Raw genomic sequence first — 21,105 nt, forward strand, 5'->3', positions numbered from 1 at the left:
TAGTTTGGATCATCTGCTTCTTCCAGGTTTCCATGGTAACTTTAACCAAGTCCGAGAGCACAGCCCCCCAAGCCACCAAGCTTAACCCCCACGATGAAGCAATGTAAAAAAGCCATCGTTTGTGTTGCTGAGCCTCAAACACGGCAGACAAAAAGACTGGTTGGCATGCAGATCTCAAATACAAAAATCGTTTTTTTTTTTTTTTTGTTTTTTTTCCCCTCTAAGAACTCTAAGAAGAAGCAAACCAAGGCATGCAAGACATGCAGTCCAGATGGCTTGCAGCCAGGCGGGAGCTAGAATGCGCAAGCGTGACGCCCTGTCGGTTCTTCTTTTCACCGCCGAGCAAGTGAGTGGCTTGGGGGGATGGGTGGTTGGCTAGAAAGAGAAGAGAGAAAATAAAAACGAAGCGCCAAAAGCCCCGACCGATCGACGTCACGATGCATCCCAACAGACGACACGAACTCGATAATCTACAATTTTTCTTCCTCCTTGAGCAGGGGAAAATCGTACGGTTTTGACGGATAGCTTCGGGTATACGAGCGATGGAGATGAAAAAAAAAAAAAACAGCCGACGGATCTACGCTTGTTGGGGCCAAGACACCAGTTCATAGGTTTGTGGTGGCGTTTTTTTTCTCTCTCTCGTATGCGGTTGTCACTTTGCTTCATTGTGTGGAAATCGTTTTTTTTTTTTTTTTTTTTTTTCTATTCCTGAGTGGCTGAAACACACGCCCGCTGACGGCCTCAGCCCAGGACTTTTGCCTGGACCAGGTTTGGGTGCCGGCAGGGAGGTATCACATATGAGTGGTCTGGCCCGGTCGGTCGCCTGTTTTGCGATTGTACAATTCCGGGACGCCGACATTTATACCGTTGCTGCACGGCCAAGGAGTAAAATAGCACCTAGCCTTGCTAGCCTGCGTTATATGTGCATGCATGTGCAGGGAACAAGATGAGCGTGCGTTTAATCTACCGCTGCGAAGTTCATGCTCTTTTTTCTTTTCCCTCTCTCTTTCCCTTGTTATTTCTTGATGGACGGGGGGAGTACTTTGACGGCCAAGGGCCCCCTAGAATGCGACCACATCTCGGTCTCGATGCAGTGCAGTGAATTCTCAGAGCCCGGTGTCTAGACATACACTAGCCCATTGGGTATACCACCTAGAAGAACTTCCGTCGTGCCGGTGTGGAGACAAAGGTGATGCACACTTGTGGCGTTAGGGCGGCGAACCTCGCAGAAAGGATGGGTGTGAAGCAAAAGGGAAAAAAAAAAAGTTAGAAAGGGGTCTCTGTTCATCGTCTCTCTTCCATATACAGTACACACTAACAACATCGTTTCCCTCCATGGTTTAGCCGTCTGCCCCCGACTTCAAGCACTAATGGTTGGGTGTGGTGTGCTGGATGCTACCACCGTCTCCACTGCCGAGCCTATGATATTCTGCGTCTGGCCAATGTGGGAGGGCCAACGGGAGAAAGAAGGGCGAGTGAGTGAGTGAGTGGGTGTTCTTTTTTATGGTATGCATTGAGTATCGAAGCTGTGGTGTGTGAGTGTGCGTGAGTGAGTGAGTGAGAAATGTGTGTGTGAAATACCGTACAGTAGGTAGGGAGTGCACAAGGAGCAGGTGACCCGCCGCGGGACGCACGAGGATGTCATCGTCGAGCTACCGAGGTGCAGCTTTCGGCTTGAGATCGTGCCGAACGGAGAGGAAACGAGAAGCAGGGCTATACGATATGTTCCTACCGGTATTATGTATTGGTAAGGGGCTGCATGCACTTCATATGAGCCGGTCTACGGGGCTCATACAACAAACATGTTAATTGAAGCTCAAGCAAATAGCCAATGGATAAATTCTTTTCTTTTTCTTTCTTATTTTATTTTTTTTATTGGGAGGGACAGCTTATGGATTCCGACTCTTCACAAAAGCAAAAAAAGCCCCTCTTTGCGTCGAGAGCTGCCATGCCAGATTACATGCAGGCGGGACGATAGTGGCCGACCCTCGTGGATGGGCCAGGGGTTTGGACAGGGTATGGGCTCCTTTGAATAAGGCCACAATACTGTACAGTACTTTTTGATGTGTTTTCTCCGTCAGATGTCGAATGTTTTGTTCTCGGATTCTTTTGCAGGGGATGTCGGGGATGTCATACAGCGGGAGAAGATCACGCAACCCGTTGGAGCTCGCTTGTTAGTAACATGCAGGTGTGGCAAGAGACGCTTTTGGGAGTCGAGGTATGATGACGAAACAGACCATGAGCAGTAAGTGGCCGGTATCATGACCTCTCTACAATGACACCAAGGAGAGAAGGCCGACTGGGAGGCGAGATGATATTAGCCACACCCCGACGGGATTTCTACTGTACCACGTACCGCACCATGGGAATGCATCTTGAGGAGACACAAACACTGTGGCGACGGGCTCTTTTTTTTTTTTTTTTTGAGAAAAGGTGTGGTGTGTGTGGGTGAGCGAACGGTTGCGGGGCGTAGGCCCCAAAGATATCCCGGATAAGCAAGGCAACATGAACATCGCAGCGGCGCCGAAGCCAAACGGCTCACGTCCGAAACAGAAGGAAGATCCACAGAGTAAACTCGGTAGGCGGGGCGGATCTGGACTCGTCTCTTGCAGCCCGGCAGCATCGGCACAAATGTAATTAATGTGCGTGAACGGCTTAACGTTTTAACATTCACCGTGACAGCAAACCCGAGGTCGATTCAGTAAGGTAGGGTGGTAGATACGTTTATTTCGTCACAAAACATAAAGGTTGGTGGGGATTGAAGTAAGGAGGACGGACAGCCACCAAAAGCAGGTGATTTTTGGTTCACTCTGCAAGACGGAGTTTCTTTTTTTCTATTCCCCCGGTTGTTGAGGCCCGGCTTTGATACGGATAGACGATTAAAAAAAACAAAGGATTATTAAGCAGCAGGCATATGCCTGTGGCTGAGCTGGGCGTCAAACAGTGTCTGGAGGCGAACAAGAGAATGAGCTTTTCTGGAGCCACGATGGAGCACAAATGGAGCCTCCAAGAACGTCGGGGCGCTTCCGGGAGCGTCTCCTTGTTGGGGGCGCAAACGTCTAAAGACCCAAATTTTGTACCGCAGTACCGAACGTTGCTGAGCAATGAGAGCGAGCAGCCTAGACTTTTGCATATCCAGCACTCCCAGCTTTGCCAGGCACCCGCACACGAACTCCAATATGCGTCGCAACTTTGGCGCGTGGTTGGCACATCTGGGTCTTGTGGTCAATGCTCACTCCCGATCCTGGGGTAAGACAGGGACCGCCGTTCAAGCACCAGCACAGGCCAGTAGCAAAGACATTTGTCCTTCTTGTGATGGATGGTGGACTAAAGGGGGAGAATTTGCTTCCGCTGATCTGGGGCATGACGATCGCACGCTTCTCCAAGGAGGGAAAGGTGTGATCATGCAACCTGTCTCGCCTGTCAAAAGAAAGGGTTGTCCGGTGTCAAACATGGATTGTACCTTTTGAAAGAAAAGAGGCTGGTGGTGTTTCCAAGACAAACAACCGAGCCACATTATCACGTCACAAAACAACCATTGTCTCGCTCGCTTGCTTTTCCCCTGTCTTGTTTTGCTCGGTTGTGTTTGCGCTTACGAGACAGAAAAAAAAGGGGAGAGAAAATTGCCATGTTGAGAAAGACCATGTTTCCTCGGAATGAACGGGTGGCGCAGGTCATGTTTTCTTTTTCACAACTCCGAGCTCACTGACGGCAAGAACGGCCAGAATCTGCAGGTTGGGAACAAAAAGGAAACGAATTTCCAAGCCCGCAGTCACACTGTATGTAACATGGGAAAGGAGCCGCTGCATTCCAAATCTCCGCACCGTTAGAGAAACACTGTAACCAAGCCTGGGCGTCAGCCCGGCAAGTTAAGATTTGGGTACCTACCGTGGGCCCGTTTTCCTTGGATCTATTTTTTTTTCTTTTTGACAATCCAACGGTTGTAAAAGAAATAGGGCGCAAGGGACAGGACATGGCGATACAACTAAATTGGGAGAAATTAATAGAGGCAGCAAAACAAGTCTTTACTGGAAGAGGGCATTCTTCCGAAATACAGTTGCGACTCTTGGTGGATTTTGTGGGGCCAACCCAGCCCAGTCAGAAGACTAGGAGGACGCCCCGAAGGTTTCTGGTTTCGATGTGGCTGAAATAAAAGTTCCAAGATCGGCGGTTCATCGAATTTCCCAGGTTGCAAGGAAAGCAAGGCCTTTGACTTTTTTTTTTGTCTCTTGTTCTCTCCGTTCTCGACAAAACGCACATGTTTACCGTGAATAGATCAGAAAGATTATCGACTTGTTGACATCTCTTTTGGTTCCCGGCTGCAGTCATGGAATCCTGCCCTTCCCCGGCCATGCTGACGAGGTACTTTTCTGTGCAGTAGTCCGGAATCAGTATAGCTCAAGCAGGAACCGTCCAGCGTGTGAGGTGGACTCGAACAGCATGATTGGGTTATACGGTGGCAGATGCTCAAGGTTCCAGGGTCCGTCGTAACCTGAGTGCATCGCATACAGTAATACCCAAGAACACACAACCAATCATTCAGGCCTGTCCTTAACTAACAATGATCAAAGTGGATGCCAATGTGCAGATGTGGAACGTGCGTTCTAAGGTAGGGGTGAGGCCCTATTGAGATGTGTGGTGGGGATGGATGCGATGTATCCTGCAGCAGAGAACAGGGAGAGCAAGGGAGCTTCCTCCCCGGGTCCCGCAAAAACTTCGAGCAGCTGATCAACTTTACCACGCCGCTTGGAGGGTTGTTCTGGTGGTAAACGTCTGCCACGTAGGTACATTTAGAGAGCATATCGACTTGGCGTCACCGATGACGATGCAGGACTGGGGTTTAGAAGTAAGTACATGGTAAGTCGAAAACAAAAAAAAAAAAAGAGTCTCCGCGTTTGCGAAAAGTGCAAAACGCGGTCGACGTATAAAATTGTACAGTACTATAGTGTAGATAGAATGTAATCACGTTATTAGTTCTCAAATGATTTGCTGTCTCAAGGAGATCTGGGACCTGCGATCTGCCACAGTGCGCAAAGATTAATACGCGAAACAGGCAGTAGGTATGCAAAGTATGGTATACCTAGCTATTTGTTGGGTACCTACTTCATATGTTCTACAATACTACAGTACTTTGTGCAATCCAGGAAATACATCTAATTACTGCCCTGCCGAGCCCAAAAAGAAGAGGCCAGGGACGAAACCCAATACTATGCCTTGCATAATGTACATCCCATGGATGCCAGCCCTTACGATACACACAGACCGAATCACTCCTAGAACTATAATGTCGGGTTAATTTTGGATTGGGAGGCAATTTTGGAGAAGTAGAGGAAAAGTTGGAGAAGTGAGGGCAAAAGAGGGCCAAGCCAATCTGGAGAAATGCGGGCTCGGGTACGAGGAAGTAACCCAATTTTGGTTGTCACTGTGCTGTAGTCAGCTTCTCGTACGATTGGGGGCCGTTTATTTGCTTCTTTTTTTTTATTTATATATTTTGTTTTCTACCCTTGCTATTTTTTTTCTCTTCCCATCTTCGCCTGATCTGGTTTAGAGCTAAAGAAAAGGGTCTGCTGGAGCAGCGAGTTGAACACTCTGGGCCGGTTCTTGGTGGGAATTCCTTCGGGCGGATTATCAATCATTTTGAAGCTGACTCGATTGGACGAACAAGGGGGAGGGAAAGAAAAAAAAAAGGCCGCAACTTGGGATCTGCGATACCCGCCCACCCCACAACCCGTTCTATCGCCGGGGTCTAGAGGTCAGCACAGTCCGAAAGGCGGAAAACAAAAACAAAAATCCAAGGAGATTGGTTTCGTTGGCTTATTCATTGATGGAGAGGAACGGTAGAGTCATTCTCGTTCGCCGATTGTTAATGACTTGGGAGTACTTTGGGACTAACATTTATAGATATTATGATGTCCTTCAGGGGTAGGCACGTATTGTAGGTTATCAGCTAAACAAACAATGACCAAGCTTGAGTAAGGAACGGCAGAGAAACCCGGAAAGTCATGTAGCCGGTTGATTGTATGACAGACAATGCCTGCACTCGTACTGCACCGTTTCCTGCACGTTCGTTGTTGGCAGTGACCCGTTTGCCAACCTGGCGTCTGGCTCGGGAAAGATTATGCATCTGGGCATGAACCCGTTCAAGCGCTAATTGATAATCGGTTGCATGTCACTCAGAGCCTCGTCGGAGAGTCGAGTCAATTCTTCGATATCTCCGATTCGCCTGGCGGCTAATTGGTCTGGCGCTTTTCTATCCCATCCTTGCGCGTCTTCAAAGCCGCACTATACGACAAAACCAGCCGAGGTCATTGTCAGTGCGGTGGTAACCATTGACAGACAGTTATAATTATGCGTAATTATGCGTAAGTGGCTTTGCTGCAGGAGCCAGGGGCGTAAAGACGAGGTTGGCAAACGAAACACTATACCAAGCGAAAACATCAAACCTGACCACTTGACCTTGGGAAAAAAAAAAAAAAAAAAAAAAAAAAAACGCCTCCTGTCATCGTCTGTCGGTAGGAATAATAACCTGTAAAATGGTGGTGTGGGGTGGCCGCGAACGGCTTTTCCCCGTCCAACTGATGCGAAATCTAGTTCCAGGGTGGCCGGTCTTTGATAATAGCCTAGCCCGTTGTTTACCCTTTTTCCTTCATTAAATGAGGTGTTTTGGAAGCCTAAAGAGATAATTCCTAACGTGGTAAAAGCTTAGAGAAGAGATCGGGCTGAGAAAGGTTAGTGTACCAATTGGGTCGCTTAGATTCAACATTTGCCATTTGCCATTTGCCCCGTCGCCACCGCCAGGGAATTTCCCGTCACGGCGAATAGCTACGGATGTGATATGATCTCTTGTGGTACTGGCATTATGCTGGGTAACGGCGTGCTCGACTCGTCAGCCGGCCGGTTATCGGTACTCCATCGGCCGAGATTTCCTCCAAGCTCCCAACAAGCCCCTGTGGAAAGTCGGTTCCCTCGATGGTTCCTACGTTCCTGCTACGTAGTATATACTGCGTACATAACCGAGCGAACCACAACCCGTAACAATACAGTTGCGAAGGACCTCTTCCGGTCGTTCCGGCTGCAAGACTGGTGGGAACTCCCCGCTAGCTGCGTTCCACTTGTCGACTCCTACCTTGCAAGCCGGCAGTACTTTTTTTTTTTTTTTTTTTTTTTTTTTTTTTTTTTTTTTNNAAAAAAAAAAAAAAAACCGACCAAAGAAAAACAAAGGCGTGGCGCCTAATGCATTCAAAGCGAATACTCGGTGGATGGCGTGTGGCTGTTTGCCCAGGCCGCCGAGAAATGTGACAGTTTAGGAATGTGGACGCGGCGCATGAGACCTTCGCCCTTCGCGCTGTTTCGACTTTAAAAATAGCAGCAGACATGGACATGCCTGGCGCTGCGAAGCTCTGCCGTGCACAAAAACTACATACGGTAGTACTACGGAGTATTACTGACTTACAGTAGTATGGTATACTATACGGTTAACGGTCAGTACTACAGTATAGTAAGAAATTGACGGATCGCTACTCCACGATTAAGCAACACGCTACTGTAAACTGGACCACACTAGTCACGATTGACATGTTTGCCCAACAAAAGTTAGTTCACACAGCCGTGCTTCATACGAAGTTTGTCTTGGTATTAGGCCAGAGGAAACTTCTACACATGAGCAGCTAGAGGCTGCGAGTCAACCTTGGCGGCCTTTTCCCTTTTTCTGGGAGATGATTTTTCGTCGAGCCGGATAACAGTTGCCATTTCGGCAGCACATCGGCATTGAAGGCTTTTTCGATGATGCAGGGAACCCCAAAAAAAAGCCATAATACACAAATAACAGAAACGCAGGCGCCCGCCTGCGAAAACGCGACGCGGGGACCCCATCCATACACGCACGACTCTGAAACAAGCCTGGCTTCCCCAGGTCAAGACCCAACATCCAAACAGGCCTAAACCCTGAATAAAGGTCTGCAAGGGCTAATCCCACACCGCGCACAGGCAGCATCGCTGGCAGGCAGGGGCTCCAGGATCCGGGAAGGATCAAAAGACCAACAACCTCCATTAATTATACACAGCCTCACTCCACTGAGGACATCCAGGACAAGTTCAACTGGTCCATCTGACCGGATTGTTTATGTCCGTGTATCGAGGTACGTTGTAAATTTCGAGAAGAGCGTCGGATCAGATGGCCCTCGAGACAATAGATGGACCCTTGTCGCTCAGAAAAGGATAAACATCTATGTAATACATCGGTCAGCAATGCAGTATCCCATTCTGGACAAATCGCATCTCGTGCAGAGGAAAGCTATTGAAGCTACGTTAAAAAGTTCGTAGCTTTCCTCACCACGGTGAGCGAGCCAACCCACGCGTCGTATACCAAATTGGGCACTAGTCAAGTAGTAAGTCAACAACAGACGATGATGACGCCGCACCACAGCCACAAGATGGGGTCGGGCAAGCTCTTTCGGACAAAGGCTTTAGGTGGTAACCTTTGGTCAGATAGTAGTAAGACGTGGTAATCACAGCTCATTGTAAACAAAAAGCTTTGTCTCTCCTGTAGCTGATTGCTTCGTACCACGTACATACAGTAAGCTGTAGGTGCCATGTGGTAGGATTAACTTTTTTAGCAGACATGGATACAACGGACTGCATGCCTTCTTGCCCGATTATGCTTCATCCAACACCAGATGACCAGCGAGCAGGGGGGCCGGCACACACACTGTGCGTTCTTTGTACGGATGAACCAGGGTCTGCAGGTAGACGATATTGACAAAAACTGCAGCCTTTCTTCTGCAGTTCGCTGCACCAGGCCGCGAAAGGTCTCTTGGCGGTGGGCGAGGGAGAGCGGATTGTAACGCAAATTTCATGATGCCGATGAAGGTGGCAGGTCTATCTGCCTAACTGGTCTTGCAATTTTGTCACATCTCACGGCTTGTAGAGGAAGACGAACATAATCTGATCCCCGGGCCCTGTCTGCAAATCCTGGAGATGGGTTGACAAATGATTGTCGTGAAAGCCGAGAGCTTGTTTTCGACGATCGCTGTAGAGCCGTTTTTTTTTTTTGTCAAATCCACAACCCGTTGAGAGCCCTGGGGGCAGCGGCTTTTCTTTTTAGTTTTCTCTCTTCTTGACGTGCCACGCATTAGCAGGTTTAGTTGTGTGAGAAAACGCAGACGCGAGCGCCCGTGGGTCTGGGATCGGTCTCGACCGCCGCTAGGAAACACAAAGCGAAGATCGGAGGCTGAGACTGACGACATGCACAGATGATGTGGTTAACACTTGACGCAATAGGGAGGTTGTTGCGAAGGCCCTGTTCGCTGGTCTGAGGCCACCTGTGGTTTTTTTTTTTTTTTTTTTTTTTTTTTTCTCCTCACATTTCATTTCCCACGCATCCTCAGAGTATTGGTAAATTAAAATTCAAAGACATCCGGTTCCAAAAATTGCAATTGGTAGACGGCGAAAGAAGTCAATCTGCTGGTTGGGCTGTCACATTGGGGCTGCACAATTGACATATTCTCCGCGTGGGAGTAACTCTAGACTGAATTTGACATTGGCTGCGGCTTTGTCTATGGCGTGCAGCTAATTACTATAGGACTATAGGTACCGCCTGGTATAGCGATCCTAACCCTGTTTCAATTGGCGAGTAATTTGGATAGAGGTACTTTTGGAAAATTGCGTCAGGAGGACAGCTACACAAACTCCTTTGGATTTCAAATGACATCTATATTTTAAAGTTCAAATGCCTATTAATTACTTACTAGGTAGCAACCGTCAATACTACTGTACAGTACTACTGTACGAGACAGCAGTATTAAATCCGAAGCTGATGAGCAATATTACCGTAAAGTAGAATGTTACAAGCTACATCCATGCATCTTTCCCATCTTGTTTCGCCGATACTTTCCCCCAACAAGGGCGGACGCCACAGCCAGCGTCTCGCCGGGCAGGTGGGTCCCGTCATCTTCAGCAAAGCTGCAACGCTAGCCCAGGGGACCCTGACAACTATAGCGCCCTTGTCGGCCGCTATTACTGGCACGTCCAATTGTGCTAGTGGTACTACTATACGGTACAGTAAATGTAGACCAGGCTAGGCTCGGAGTAGGCATTCGCTAAATACTGCACAGCACACTGCAGACACAAGGTCTACAGTTAACCAAAGTGCCAGTAAAAAAAAGCCGCTGTTATTGCAAGACCCTTGCTCGGACCCACCATTGGACCCCGGGTCCCTTGTCATGGCCAAGCTTGCTCGCTGCAACTGCCAGTGGCTGGCAGACGTTTGGTTGTGTGCGATGCAACGCTGGGTTCCCACATCGCGCACTGTGGCAATGTTCCTGGCAACTTTTGCCTCTGAACCCTGCGGAACGAAATCCACTCACACTTGCTCTTTTCGAGCTGCAAAGTATCTTTTGCTTGGTTCATACAGTACGGTAAATTGTGTCAAGGATTGCTTCGCTGGGCCCCCCGGTCGTTTTCTCCAGTCCATTGAATGGGTCTGATCCATAACAAGCTCCACGCGTGGGTCAACATCAGTGCGAGCCAGTACCGTCAATCAGACCCCTATCCTTGTTTGCGGACGGACCAGGTAGTTCCCCGTCGGCCTGCTTTCCTTACCTGCCTCGATGCCTGTCTGCCCTGCCCTGCCCTGCCAAACCCCCAGGATGTCTGTGGTGTGCTTGTAAAGTAGCATCTGGTGTGAAGGTCTGCGAGGTCCCTCCAACCGCCGTCCGCCATCCTCTGAGGGTACCTTCAGTTTAGACTATTGGGTCAATACCTCTCCCGCTTCTTTCTCGACCTACCCGACCTTTGCGTACCTACCAACACTTGCAAACTTGATCGACCAATTCACATCACGGAGACGCAGGTTGGATTTGTCGCTAGGTCTTATTTTGTTTTCATTCTTTCTTTCTAACCCTACCTTTTGTTTATCATCCCAACGCAAAGGTCAACCTCGCCCCAATCACATTCGAAGCTCTAATGCGGGGATAGCATGATACAGCTGACAACATCGACCTCGTCTCCTCTCTTTTCCCTCCTCTTCCCTGGCAGCAGAGCCGCCTCCTTCGATTTCTCCTCGTCTCGCAGCATCTGTTCTGTGTCGCCCATCGGAAATATCTCCCACCTCCCTGTGCTCCCCAAGGCTGTCTCTCGCTGTCTTGGTCAAGCGGCACGACAATAACCCCCATATCGAGCTGCGCCGAAACATCACTGCGGGGAAGCTCGAACACTCTCACGACAACACCATGACTGCTTCGATCGATACAGCCCCTTCAGTGGATTCTACTGTTGCAATGGCCGAATTAACATCGCCGTCTGCGACAGTCGCCGACGGCGTTGCTGCTCCCGCAACGGCAAACAGCGAGGAACCTGGTACGCAATGGCTTTTCCGCGCTGGTCTAAGTTGCTTTTGAGGATCCCTCCAGGCATGGCCATGCAATTGGTGCGCATAGCCCTTTGATCCAACCTGTCAACTAACATTGCGAAAAATGAATGTAGCAGCCTCGTCGATTACCGTCAACACCAAACAACCTGCCCCTGCAGCCTCTGCCAATTTCCCGCCTCCCAAGACTGATAAGCCTCGACCGCACGTCTGTACGACATGCTCAAGGTGCTTCGCTCGCCTCGAGCATCTCAAGCGCCACGAGCGCTCCCATACAAAGGAGAAACCGTTTGAGTGCCCCGAATGTGCTCGATGCTTTGCGAGAAGAGATCTCCTGCTGCGTCATCAGCAGAAACTCCACCAGACCACCACTCCCGCCTCGCGGCCCCGCAATCGTCGTGAAAGTGCCAGCGGCGTTGTCGCCCCCGGGAGCAGAGCCCGCAAGAACAGCATTGCCAGCAGCACAGTTTCGGGGGTGGGAGGCCCTTCTACCATGCGCCCAAGGGCCAACACAATTAGTCATGTCGACGGCGCGCACATGTCCATGATTGCAGCTGCCAATGCGAATGTTGCCAGGGGACTGCCGCCAAACCACCACAGTCGGCACCCGAGCCTAGTGGGTCTGCCTCACCATGCCATGGAACACACCTACGCCAGTATGGCTGCTACCATGGGGCAGCGCGGGATGGCACACGGCCTGCCGAAGCTGGACACGCACGCCATGGCCGGATTCGATCCTTATGGTGGAGGCTTGAGAACAGCACCTCCCATCGCGGCTCCTGGATTCGGCGAGTTTGACTTTGAGAGCATTCAAATGTTTGGACAAGGCTCAACCATCAACCCAAATGCTCTTCATTACAACGACTCTCCACCGTCCATGGCGATGGACCCAATGTCTCCATTTGGACATGGCATACCAGATATGAGCGGGAACCACCACCGCATGGATGACGCTGCGACGGAGTGGTTTGGCACATTCGATCACCAGTTATCTTTCAGCAACGCGAACGAGCACGCCGTGGACGGCTCCTCTCCATCCGCCATCAGCACCACAAGCCAGAGCGGACTGAGTGACATAATGCTCGATGGCTCGAACCAGCACCCTGTTGTAACCTCAGTGGCTGCAACAACCTTCTACCAGCCGGCAATTATGGGCCCTGCCCAGATGACCAACCCTTTTGGCTTGGAGCTGCATAACCCAGTGTTTACAGACATGCTCACTGGTGGCGTTTCGCCTCAACCTCCGACTCTACAGAAAAACGGTGCGGGCGAGCAGTACTTCTCGACACCGCCTCCCTCTCTCAACTCCCTGAGCCCGGCGCTCATGTCGGGCCTGGGTGGACAAAATATGAGCCACGCACTTAACTTTGGTGCTGGACCCGAGACTCCGTCCTCGATGAATGGTATTACAAATAATCATGGAACCTCACCCGTCTCAACAATCACTGATTCCACCAGAAACGCCATCCTAGGTGCCTTGTCCTGTGGGGCTTCGCAGCACTCGCTCCTCGGTGGAAGTCGGTATTCCTACGCCTCGAGCAAAGCCCCATCGGCCGCAGACCCCGAGAAGCTACCGAGCACCCAAGACCTCCAACGTTACGTCGCCGCGTACATCCGCTACTTTCACCCGCATCTACCTTTCCTCCATGTCCCGACGCTTTCCTTCGAGTTCCCCAAGACAGCCGACGCCACCAGCGGCAGCCGGTCCGCCCAAGGTCAATTAGGTGGCCCTGGGTGTTTGCTGATGTCGATGGCGGCGATCGGTGCGCTCTACGAGACGGAACACGCACAGTCGGCAAGTCTGTTTGAGATGGCTAAAAAGATGATACAGTTATATCTTGACGAGAGGAGGAAGGCTACGGTTCGAAAAGCGGACTTCAGGAGGCTGCTACCTGAAGCGAATACTCAGTCGGCGGACTCGACGGTTGAAACTCCTCTGTGGCTCGTGCAGGCCATGCTAATCAACGTGATTTACGGTTTCAACTGCGGTGACAAGCGGTCAGGCAACATTGCTTCCACTCACGTTGCCGCGCTGGTCAGTCTCGCCCAAGGCGCTGAGCTTCCCAAGCCTATCAGGGTGGAGCCCAGGAATAATGACACAAGAATGGAAGGCATCGAGGACGAGAGCGGGAAGACGGAAGACTTGGTGGAGTGGCTTACATGGAAGTCAATGGAGGAAAAGAAGAGGACACTGTATGTGATATTCATTCTGTCAAGCATGCTGGTGAATGCATACAACCACACGCCGGCCTTGACCAACTCGGAGGTGCTACTTGACCTCCCATGCGACGAGGAGTTTTTTGCCGCCGAGACCGCAGCGGCCTTCAACGCAAAGGGTGGAGTTGCAGCCGCCAACCACAACCGGATGAGGTTCCATGATGCTCTGGGAGAACTTTTGCAGGCTAAGGCGAGGCAGGAGCACCAGCAACAGCCGCCAGCCCATGAGGGCGGGCATAGGCCGTTCGGTTCTACGCTCAACCCCGGGGAGCTCCCGCCGAGCCAATTGAAACCCAGTACGTTTGGTTGCCTAATTCTCATTGATGCACTACACAACTACATTTGGGAAACCCGCCAACGCCACCACAACAAGGTGTGGACGAACGAGGATACGGAAAAAATGCACCGCCACATCGAGCCCGCGCTGAGGGCCTGGCAAGCCGCCTGGGCTAGCAATCCCCAACACAGCCTCGAGAGGCCTAATCCGTACGGGGCTGGCCCGTTATCCGCAGACGCCATCCCGCTCCTTGACCTGGCTTACGTCCGTCTCTTTGTCAACATGTCGAGGACCAAGGAAAAGTTTTGGGAGCGCGACTGGGAGGGTCTCGACAAAGAACTCTCTCGCGGCAGTGAAATTATTCAACATGCTGAACACTCACCTGGCTCAAACTCCGAGTCTGCTGTCACGGAACAATCCGATATCTCGGGTGGCAGTTCTGGCTTCGTTGATTCGCCAACAACACAGTCGTCATCTCCAGAGTTTGCCGGTGGCGCTCAGTTCTCATCAGCTGCCAATCCCAAGGGTCCGGTGCAGGGTCAGCAAGGTCTACAGCATGCAACCTCGAGGCGGGAGAAACACCTGCGCAAGGCTGCCTTTTACGCGGCAGACTCGCTCTCCATGTCGGACAAGTTAGGGGTCACATTTGCCGACTTTACAAGTCGAGAGCTACCACTCCAGTCGGCAATGTGTGCGCTGGACTGTTCCCAAGTGTTGGCCGAGTGGGTAGCAACATTGCAGGACCGCGTTGGCCGGTACCTTGGCATTCTGGGCGAGGAAGAGGTCGACCTTGGGCAGGTTCCTGCCATAATGCTGCTCGAAGACGAAGATGTCAAGCTCCTGGGCAAAATCCAAGACGTTCTGAACGGGGCTGAGATCAAGATGAACCTGGAGGCTGCTGGCGGCAACCCCAACAGTGGCTTCCCGCTGCGAATGGGCGAGCAGGTCGGCTACGCGGCCAAGATCTTGCACGTCACCGCCTTCATGCTTAGTAAAGGCGGCGCGTGGCCTATTACCCACCTCATGGCCAACTGCCTCGACCAGCACGCCAACCACATGCGTGCTCGGGCGGAGAGGTCCATCGTAGCCTGCGATTAGGCCTTGCAGCCCATCTGGACATCTAACTGGACGCAAAGAATGCTCGATCCTGCGGGGTTCTTTTGAGAATTATATTTTCTGCCTTCACTATGCGAGCTGCATTCTTCAGTTGCAAAAATTTATTTGCACGCTCTTATCAGAGACAGCTAGCCGAAGTTGCAGCATATTTCCTGTTCCTGATGATTGTTTTGCATGCGTCACTCGCTTGTCACGAACCACGACCGCTTTTTCTTTTCCTTTTATGAGTTCAACGATACCCAGAGTTATTGACGATTCCTGGTGGCTTCTCCGAGTTCTTGGTCCTCGAGTTTTCCTTTGCCAAATTTTCCTTGTTCATCACTCCATTGATCTCTGCTCCCTGTGGCTTATCTCAATGTACAAAAACCACAATATTTTCCCCGGAGGTATTTACGCAGATTACGACACGAATTTTCCCCGCTGTGTTTTTTTGTTTTGTTTGCAAGTATTTACGTTACTCTTCTCTCCAGCTTGAACTTTCAAGCCATATTATCAATGGAGTCGTATGGCCACGTGGTATGGTTTGTTCTTTACTCTTGTGGTCTCGGTCGAAACAAACTTTACAATGTTACCAGGACCGGCGTTTATGATCAAAGTTATGGGCGGAAAACTCCTGAGTTCAAAAGCCTAATTTCCTTTCTTGCTTTTTGTCCTTTTCTTTTCTTTTCTTTTATGGAACCATGCTTCTTTCCTATCTTTCCATCGACGACCGCCTTCCTAAGATCAGAATGTCGGTTTAGCTTTCCATGTTGAGGATACATGTTGGATAATGTCCTGAAACAAATGAGAACTGATACTTTACATATTGAGCTATACACACACATGATTTTGGTGGTTTTGCTGCAATGGATAACTGCAATTGGCGGCTGTGAAACCATTTTTTACAGGCTTTGTAAAAAAAAAGAAAGAATAAAAAAAGAATAAAAAAGGCAATTGAGTTTGGCGTTTTAACGGTGATGTGCGCGTTCTTTGAAACTTCTCTTTCTCTCCCTTGGCTTGCTTGGTCTTCGCTTGGGTGGTTTGCATCACACAGTCATGGGCGGAATGGAACTATGCCAACGCCACGGCGTTTTGGTGCCGGGTACGTATGCCGCTTCCTCTGGTGAACCGGCTCGGAAGCGACTAAAAGTTTACAGGCGAGTTGGTAAGGAGTATTTTCGTGGTTGGATAGGACATTGAAATGAAATTTAGGGTACCCATGCAATTGGTTAGTTCGCTTCCGTGGCTCCGCTTCTTTTGTTATCACTTGCTCCAAAGGGAAGCTGGAGAGAATTGCCAAGACCCCTAGTTGCAATTCAATCTTTTACTCTTCTCTGTGCTCCTGTTTTTGCTGCACTTGTTTTGTACCCCACTCCAGGGCCCCCATGTCTGAAAGTGAGTCCTTTCTCCAACAGTTGCTATGAATTGAACCTTTCCCCGCTCCGGATTGGAGAATTGCAAGTGTCTTGGCAGCTTTGCGGGACGGACTGTGGTCTGGTTCGGGGAAAACCGAACGTGCCTTTTTACCACCTGCCTTGAAGGGCGAAAGCTGAGTGGGCGGTGGCTAGGGGACAAGAAAACCCCCCAATGCGCTATCAAAGAAAATTCGCCTCCACACCTGGTGCAGTAGGTACAAGTCGTCGTCCGTCTCAACGCCTCCCGTTCATCGGCCGAGGAAAAACTTCTGGAAGAAAAGAAAAGGAGAAAAAAAAAGGGAAAAAAAGCAATGTTGCAGTTCGATTGGGTGGGAGAAAGAAGGGGGGAAGCTTGCTTGGACCGCTTGGCTTTCTGCAGGGCACTGAGTCTATATTGCCTGCCATTGCTGCCGGCGGCCGGCTTGGATGCAGACAGCAGCCCATTCTCCGCAATACCACCCCCCGGGACCCCGCCATCGAATAAGGAACGAGTGATAAGTTGGATGTGTGGGCTTCCTTCTTCTTCTTTCTCCCTTTGGATCTCGGGCGATGATGGTATGACCCGCCCGCCTTGCGCAATCAATTCGTGGGCAGGGATTTGTTATTCTTCAACGGGGGGCAAAAGAAAGATAGAGTTGCGCAGATATCTCGCATAAATTGGCTCGGGTCCGCGTTCTCTCGGGCCTTCTCAAGTCCCTCTTCTTTCCCTTCACCGCGACCACCAGGCTCAAGACCGTCCTGCCATCTTGTCGAGTCCTTCTGTGTTTCCCCTTGAAGCGCCATTCACTTGCGTGCTTCCAATAGATACAATTATTGTATCTATTATATCAACATTCCTTTTTCTTCAAAACTTGGGAACTAAGACATCCGTCAAAAGATGAAGATTTCGGCCCTTCTCGCCACTGCGCTTCTTGCGCTCGGCGGCTTTGCCAATGACCCGCTGACGGAGGACAAGGTCGAGGCGGACATCACGACCCGGGAGCTACAGAACAACCTGTGGCACCTGAACAAGATTGCTCGCGACAATGGTGGAAACCGCGCCTTTGGTCTGCCTGGCTACGCTGCCTCCAGCGACTACGTCATGGAGCGCGCGCAGACTCGGTTCTACAAGCAGATGGACACTTACAAGCAGGTGAGCTTTTTTTCCTTTCTTTTCTTTTTTTCTTCTTTTTGAACAGGGCCGCTAACTGGCAAACAACAACAATAGTACTTCAACCACACGTTCGAGCAGACCCGCGAGATCAAGCTGACGGGCCCTGACGGCGCCGACGTCTACGTCCTGACCCTGCTCTACAACCACCCCACCCCTGCCGGCGGTATCACTGCGGAGCTGATCGACACCCCCGTCAACGACGCCACCGGCTCGGGCTGCCTCGAGTCCGACTGGACCGGCATCGACGCCACTGGCAAGATTGCCCTCGTGAAGCGCGGAACCTGTGCCATCTCTAACAAGCTCAAGCTCGCCAAGGCCCACGGTGCCCTCGCTGTTGTGCTTTACAACCAGACCCCCGGCACACCTGTGTCCTCGGCTACTCTCGGGTTAGTTCTTTTTTTTTTTCTTTTTTTTTTTTTTTTCTCTTGTTGTCTCGGTCTCTCTCACTAGACTAGACCTGGTTGCTAACATTATGGCGACATTTGACAGTGCTGAGAACATTGGCCTGCTTGTGCCGGTTGCCACGACGAGCTTGGAGGTTGGAACCGCGTGGAAAGCGCGCCTCGCTGCTGGCGAGTCCCTGACCGTTACAGTCCTGGTCGATTCCATCTTTGAGACCCGCGAGACGTGGAACATCATCTCGGAGACCAAGGAAGGAGTATGTACATAGTGACGCCCTTGACAAGCCCTGTGGCTGGATTTTCTAGCATCCCTACTAACTTCTGTTACCCTACCCGTCTCAGGACCCCAACAACGTCGTTGTTCTCGGCGCCCATCTCGACTCGGTCCAGGCCGGCCCCGGTGTCAACGACGACGGCTCCGGAACCACCGCTCTGCTCGAGATCATGGGTTCGGTCAAGAAGTACAGCGGCTTCAAGAACAAGCTTCGTTTCATCTGGTGGGGCGCTGAGGAGGCTGGTCTTATCGGCTCCAACTTCTACACCTCCCCTGCGCAGATGAGCGAGGAGGAGGCCGACAAGATCCGCTTCTACGCCAACTTTGACATGGTATGTTGAACCAGCCTTTTTTTTTTTTTTTTTTTTTTTTTTTTGCCCTCCAGAGAGGGAGGGCCCTTTGATCAAGAGAGATCAAGAGATTCACAAAAAAAGGCCCGACTGACACGAAACCTTTCTCACGCAGATCGGCTCCCCCTTCCCCGAGTTCGTCGTCTACCAGGACCCCGACTTCCTCGAGGGCAGCGCCGTCGGCTCGCAGTACATAGCCGACTACCTGACGGCCAACGGCAAGAATGCGACGTTTGAGTCCTTCGAGACCAACAGCGACTACTACGGCTTCCTGCAGCGCGGCATCGCCGCCACCGGCCTCTTCACCGGCGCCGGCGCCCCGACCGACCCCTGCTACCACCTGGCCTGCGACAACCTCGAGAACATCAACTGGGACGCCCTGACCGTCAACGCCAAGGCCGCCGGTCGCCTGGCCGCCCGCCTGGCCCTCAGCCTCGACGGCGTCCCGCCCCGCAAGAAGTCGAGCCCGGCCAAGAGGGACGCCAGGGCCATTAGGAGGGAGTTCCAGCGCTGGGCTGCCGTCGAGGAGCACGCCTCGCACGCCAAGTCTTGCTCGCACAAGTCGGACAACAGGATTTAAGAGAACTTTTGTCTCTTTTCTTTCTGTGTTGTGAGTGTGTTTATGGGCGAGGGCGGGCTGCATTTTTGGGCGAAGGCGGCGTTGTGTATAAAGAACTCGGTTAGCGTGCATGTAGAGGCGATGAGATTAATGATGATGACCGTTGGAAGCCCATGTTATGGCATGTGTGTTGTTCTTTCTGCTCAGTCGCGTGACTTGCGAGTAAATATCCATCCGATCAAATCAATCGAGAATACGCTGCAAGTATTCTCGATCAAAGAACTGTTGCACTTTCGTATGTTTCATATTCGGAGGTTTTGAGCCCAAATACTTTGATAGGAAGCCATTGACATTCATCTCGAGCCTTTTCCCTTTTCACCTCCCTCTTTGGGTATTTATTTGCCTACCTTCTTACCTTTTTGCCTTTCCATTTACATTAATATTTGGCCGCATTTTGATCAACATTGAAATTTATTATTATTGTCTCTAGTCCGGGTTTGAGAATTACCAACTTGGACAAACAGCGCAGTGCATTTTCTACTCTGCGGCCGCAAGCCTATGCTTGAACGCACGCCAATCTTGTACGAGCCAGATTTCGTCTCTCGAGTGGGCAAAGCTGGAAAGCACAACAAGGTAGCATGAAATAATCGCACTCAAAATACCGGCAAGAAGAGGCTACCCCCAGCGCCGATCTCAAACCACCATCGCAGCCGCTCCGCCGAGCACCACCGCCGCGCCGAGGATGGCAGCGACATGCTGCGTCGGATGCGGAGCACCGCGTCCCGACGATGAGGACGTCGTGGACGGGGCGCCGGCGTCCCTGCTCGGCGGGATGTAGTCCGTCGGGGCAGCCGTGACGGTGACCCTCGCGGGGGTGACACTGGGCGCGGTGGGGAACTGAGTCACGGAGCTTATGGGACTGACCGTCACGGTTGTGCCCCCGGGGCTGACTGATGTGTACACGATGCCCGTGATGCCATAGCTCCCCGTGCATCTTGCAAGAGAGGCTTCCGGGGTTGATGTACATTCGCCCGTGAAGAAGCTGTGAGGGGGCGTTCGTTGTCCCGTTGTCAGATAAACGGTTCGATTGAAGAGGAGAAAAAAAAAAGAAAAGAAAAGAAAAGAAAAAGATAAGGGTATTTCTTTCCCCCTTCCAACTTACTAACTCATTGTAGTCCCGGTCCAGGTCATCGTCTTGTCCTTCGTTGCGTAAGCCCCGCCTATATAATGACTGTACGCCATGTTGAGCACCGTCGCCCCCTCGCCCGAGTACTTGAGCCCCAGGCTGGCCCACCAGTTGAAATCATCAAAGTCGGTGCGGTTATGCCCTATATAGAAGGTGTTGATGGGGAGGCTCCTCAAACTCCAGCGGGTGGTGCCGTCATATGGCCAGTCGACCCTGGCCCTGACCTCGTCGGGATAGCGGCTGTCGGGGATGCGCTCGGGAAGCCAGATGTCCGTCACGGTAGGGACCGCTGTCGGCACGACTACCTCGGCGACAGTGTTTGTAACGCTCAAAAGCCTGATGGGATTTTGTGCGTTTTGCTCCATTTTGTCTCCTTTTTTTTCTCTCTCTCTTTTCCTTGTGTTCAACAAGAGGAGGCAATCGGACAAAAACAACCACTTTATGCTAAACCGGGATAGGATTTTGCCCAAAAGTTTCGAGAGCAATGAATTTTTTTTTTTTTTCCGATTATCATCAAGGAGCCATATAAAAAGGAGATCTCCATCTCCATTTATACACCTTACCAGCAACTAGAAAAGTGCTGTGCCTCGCCCATGCAGGATGAATTTCAGCCTAACCCTCTCGAGCAATTCCAGTAAGGCCAGGTAGATAAGGGCCCCGCAACGAAGCAGCTCGTCACAAGTAAGCACTAGAGAGAAGGCGCAACGTTCATGGATTAGCTGGGTGGGCTGTGCGAGCAAAGTGTATTGGATAAGGGATGCTTGGTGACCGAGGCGAGCCTTGGCTATCCATATCTGTCTGTGTTGGGGATGC

General features: G+C 51.1%; 5 protein-coding genes across 5 annotated transcripts; 3 read left to right on the plus strand and 2 right to left on the minus strand.

The window, feature by feature from the left end:
• Positions 1–1,370: 1,370 nt before the first annotated feature.
• Positions 1,371–1,751, plus strand: PpBr36_04988 (uncharacterized protein; the record flags this gene model as incomplete). The annotated part of the gene is made up of 2 exons (XM_029892146.1): positions 1,371–1,475; positions 1,596–1,751. 2 exons carry the CDS (start codon positions 1,371–1,373, stop codon positions 1,749–1,751), a joined length of 261 nt encoding a protein of 86 aa, XP_029750276.1.
• An 8,844-nt stretch (positions 1,752–10,595) lies between these two features.
• PpBr36_04989 (uncharacterized protein) lies at positions 10,596–11,091 on the minus strand (the record flags this gene model as incomplete). Its single annotated transcript, XM_029892147.1, has 2 exons — positions 10,596–10,738; positions 10,983–11,091. The coding sequence occupies 2 exons, from the start codon at positions 11,089–11,091 to the stop codon at positions 10,596–10,598; spliced, it is 252 nt and encodes an 83-aa protein (XP_029750275.1).
• Positions 11,092–11,228: 137 nt separating this feature from the next.
• PpBr36_04990 (uncharacterized protein) lies at positions 11,229–14,957 on the plus strand (the record flags this gene model as incomplete). Its single annotated transcript, XM_029892148.1, has 2 exons — positions 11,229–11,355; positions 11,482–14,957. The coding sequence occupies 2 exons, from the start codon at positions 11,229–11,231 to the stop codon at positions 14,955–14,957; spliced, it is 3,603 nt and encodes a 1,200-aa protein (XP_029749447.1).
• Positions 14,958–17,246: 2,289 nt separating this feature from the next.
• PpBr36_04991 (uncharacterized protein) lies at positions 17,247–19,127 on the plus strand (the record flags this gene model as incomplete). Its single annotated transcript, XM_029892149.1, has 5 exons — positions 17,247–17,501; positions 17,577–17,908; positions 18,012–18,180; positions 18,266–18,529; positions 18,663–19,127. The coding sequence occupies 5 exons, from the start codon at positions 17,247–17,249 to the stop codon at positions 19,125–19,127; spliced, it is 1,485 nt and encodes a 494-aa protein (XP_029750382.1).
• A 672-nt stretch (positions 19,128–19,799) lies between these two features.
• Positions 19,800–20,657, minus strand: PpBr36_04992 (uncharacterized protein; the record flags this gene model as incomplete). Its single annotated transcript, XM_029892150.1, has 2 exons — positions 19,800–20,148; positions 20,269–20,657. The coding sequence occupies 2 exons, from the start codon at positions 20,655–20,657 to the stop codon at positions 19,800–19,802; spliced, it is 738 nt and encodes a 245-aa protein (XP_029750383.1).
• Between the last annotated feature and the right edge of the window lie 448 nt (positions 20,658–21,105).

This window comes from Pyricularia pennisetigena, chromosome 6 (genome assembly GCF_004337985.1).
Source record: "Pyricularia pennisetigena strain Br36 chromosome 6, whole genome shotgun sequence".
In the NCBI taxonomy this organism is placed as follows: domain Eukaryota; kingdom Fungi; phylum Ascomycota; class Sordariomycetes; order Magnaporthales; family Pyriculariaceae; genus Pyricularia; species Pyricularia pennisetigena.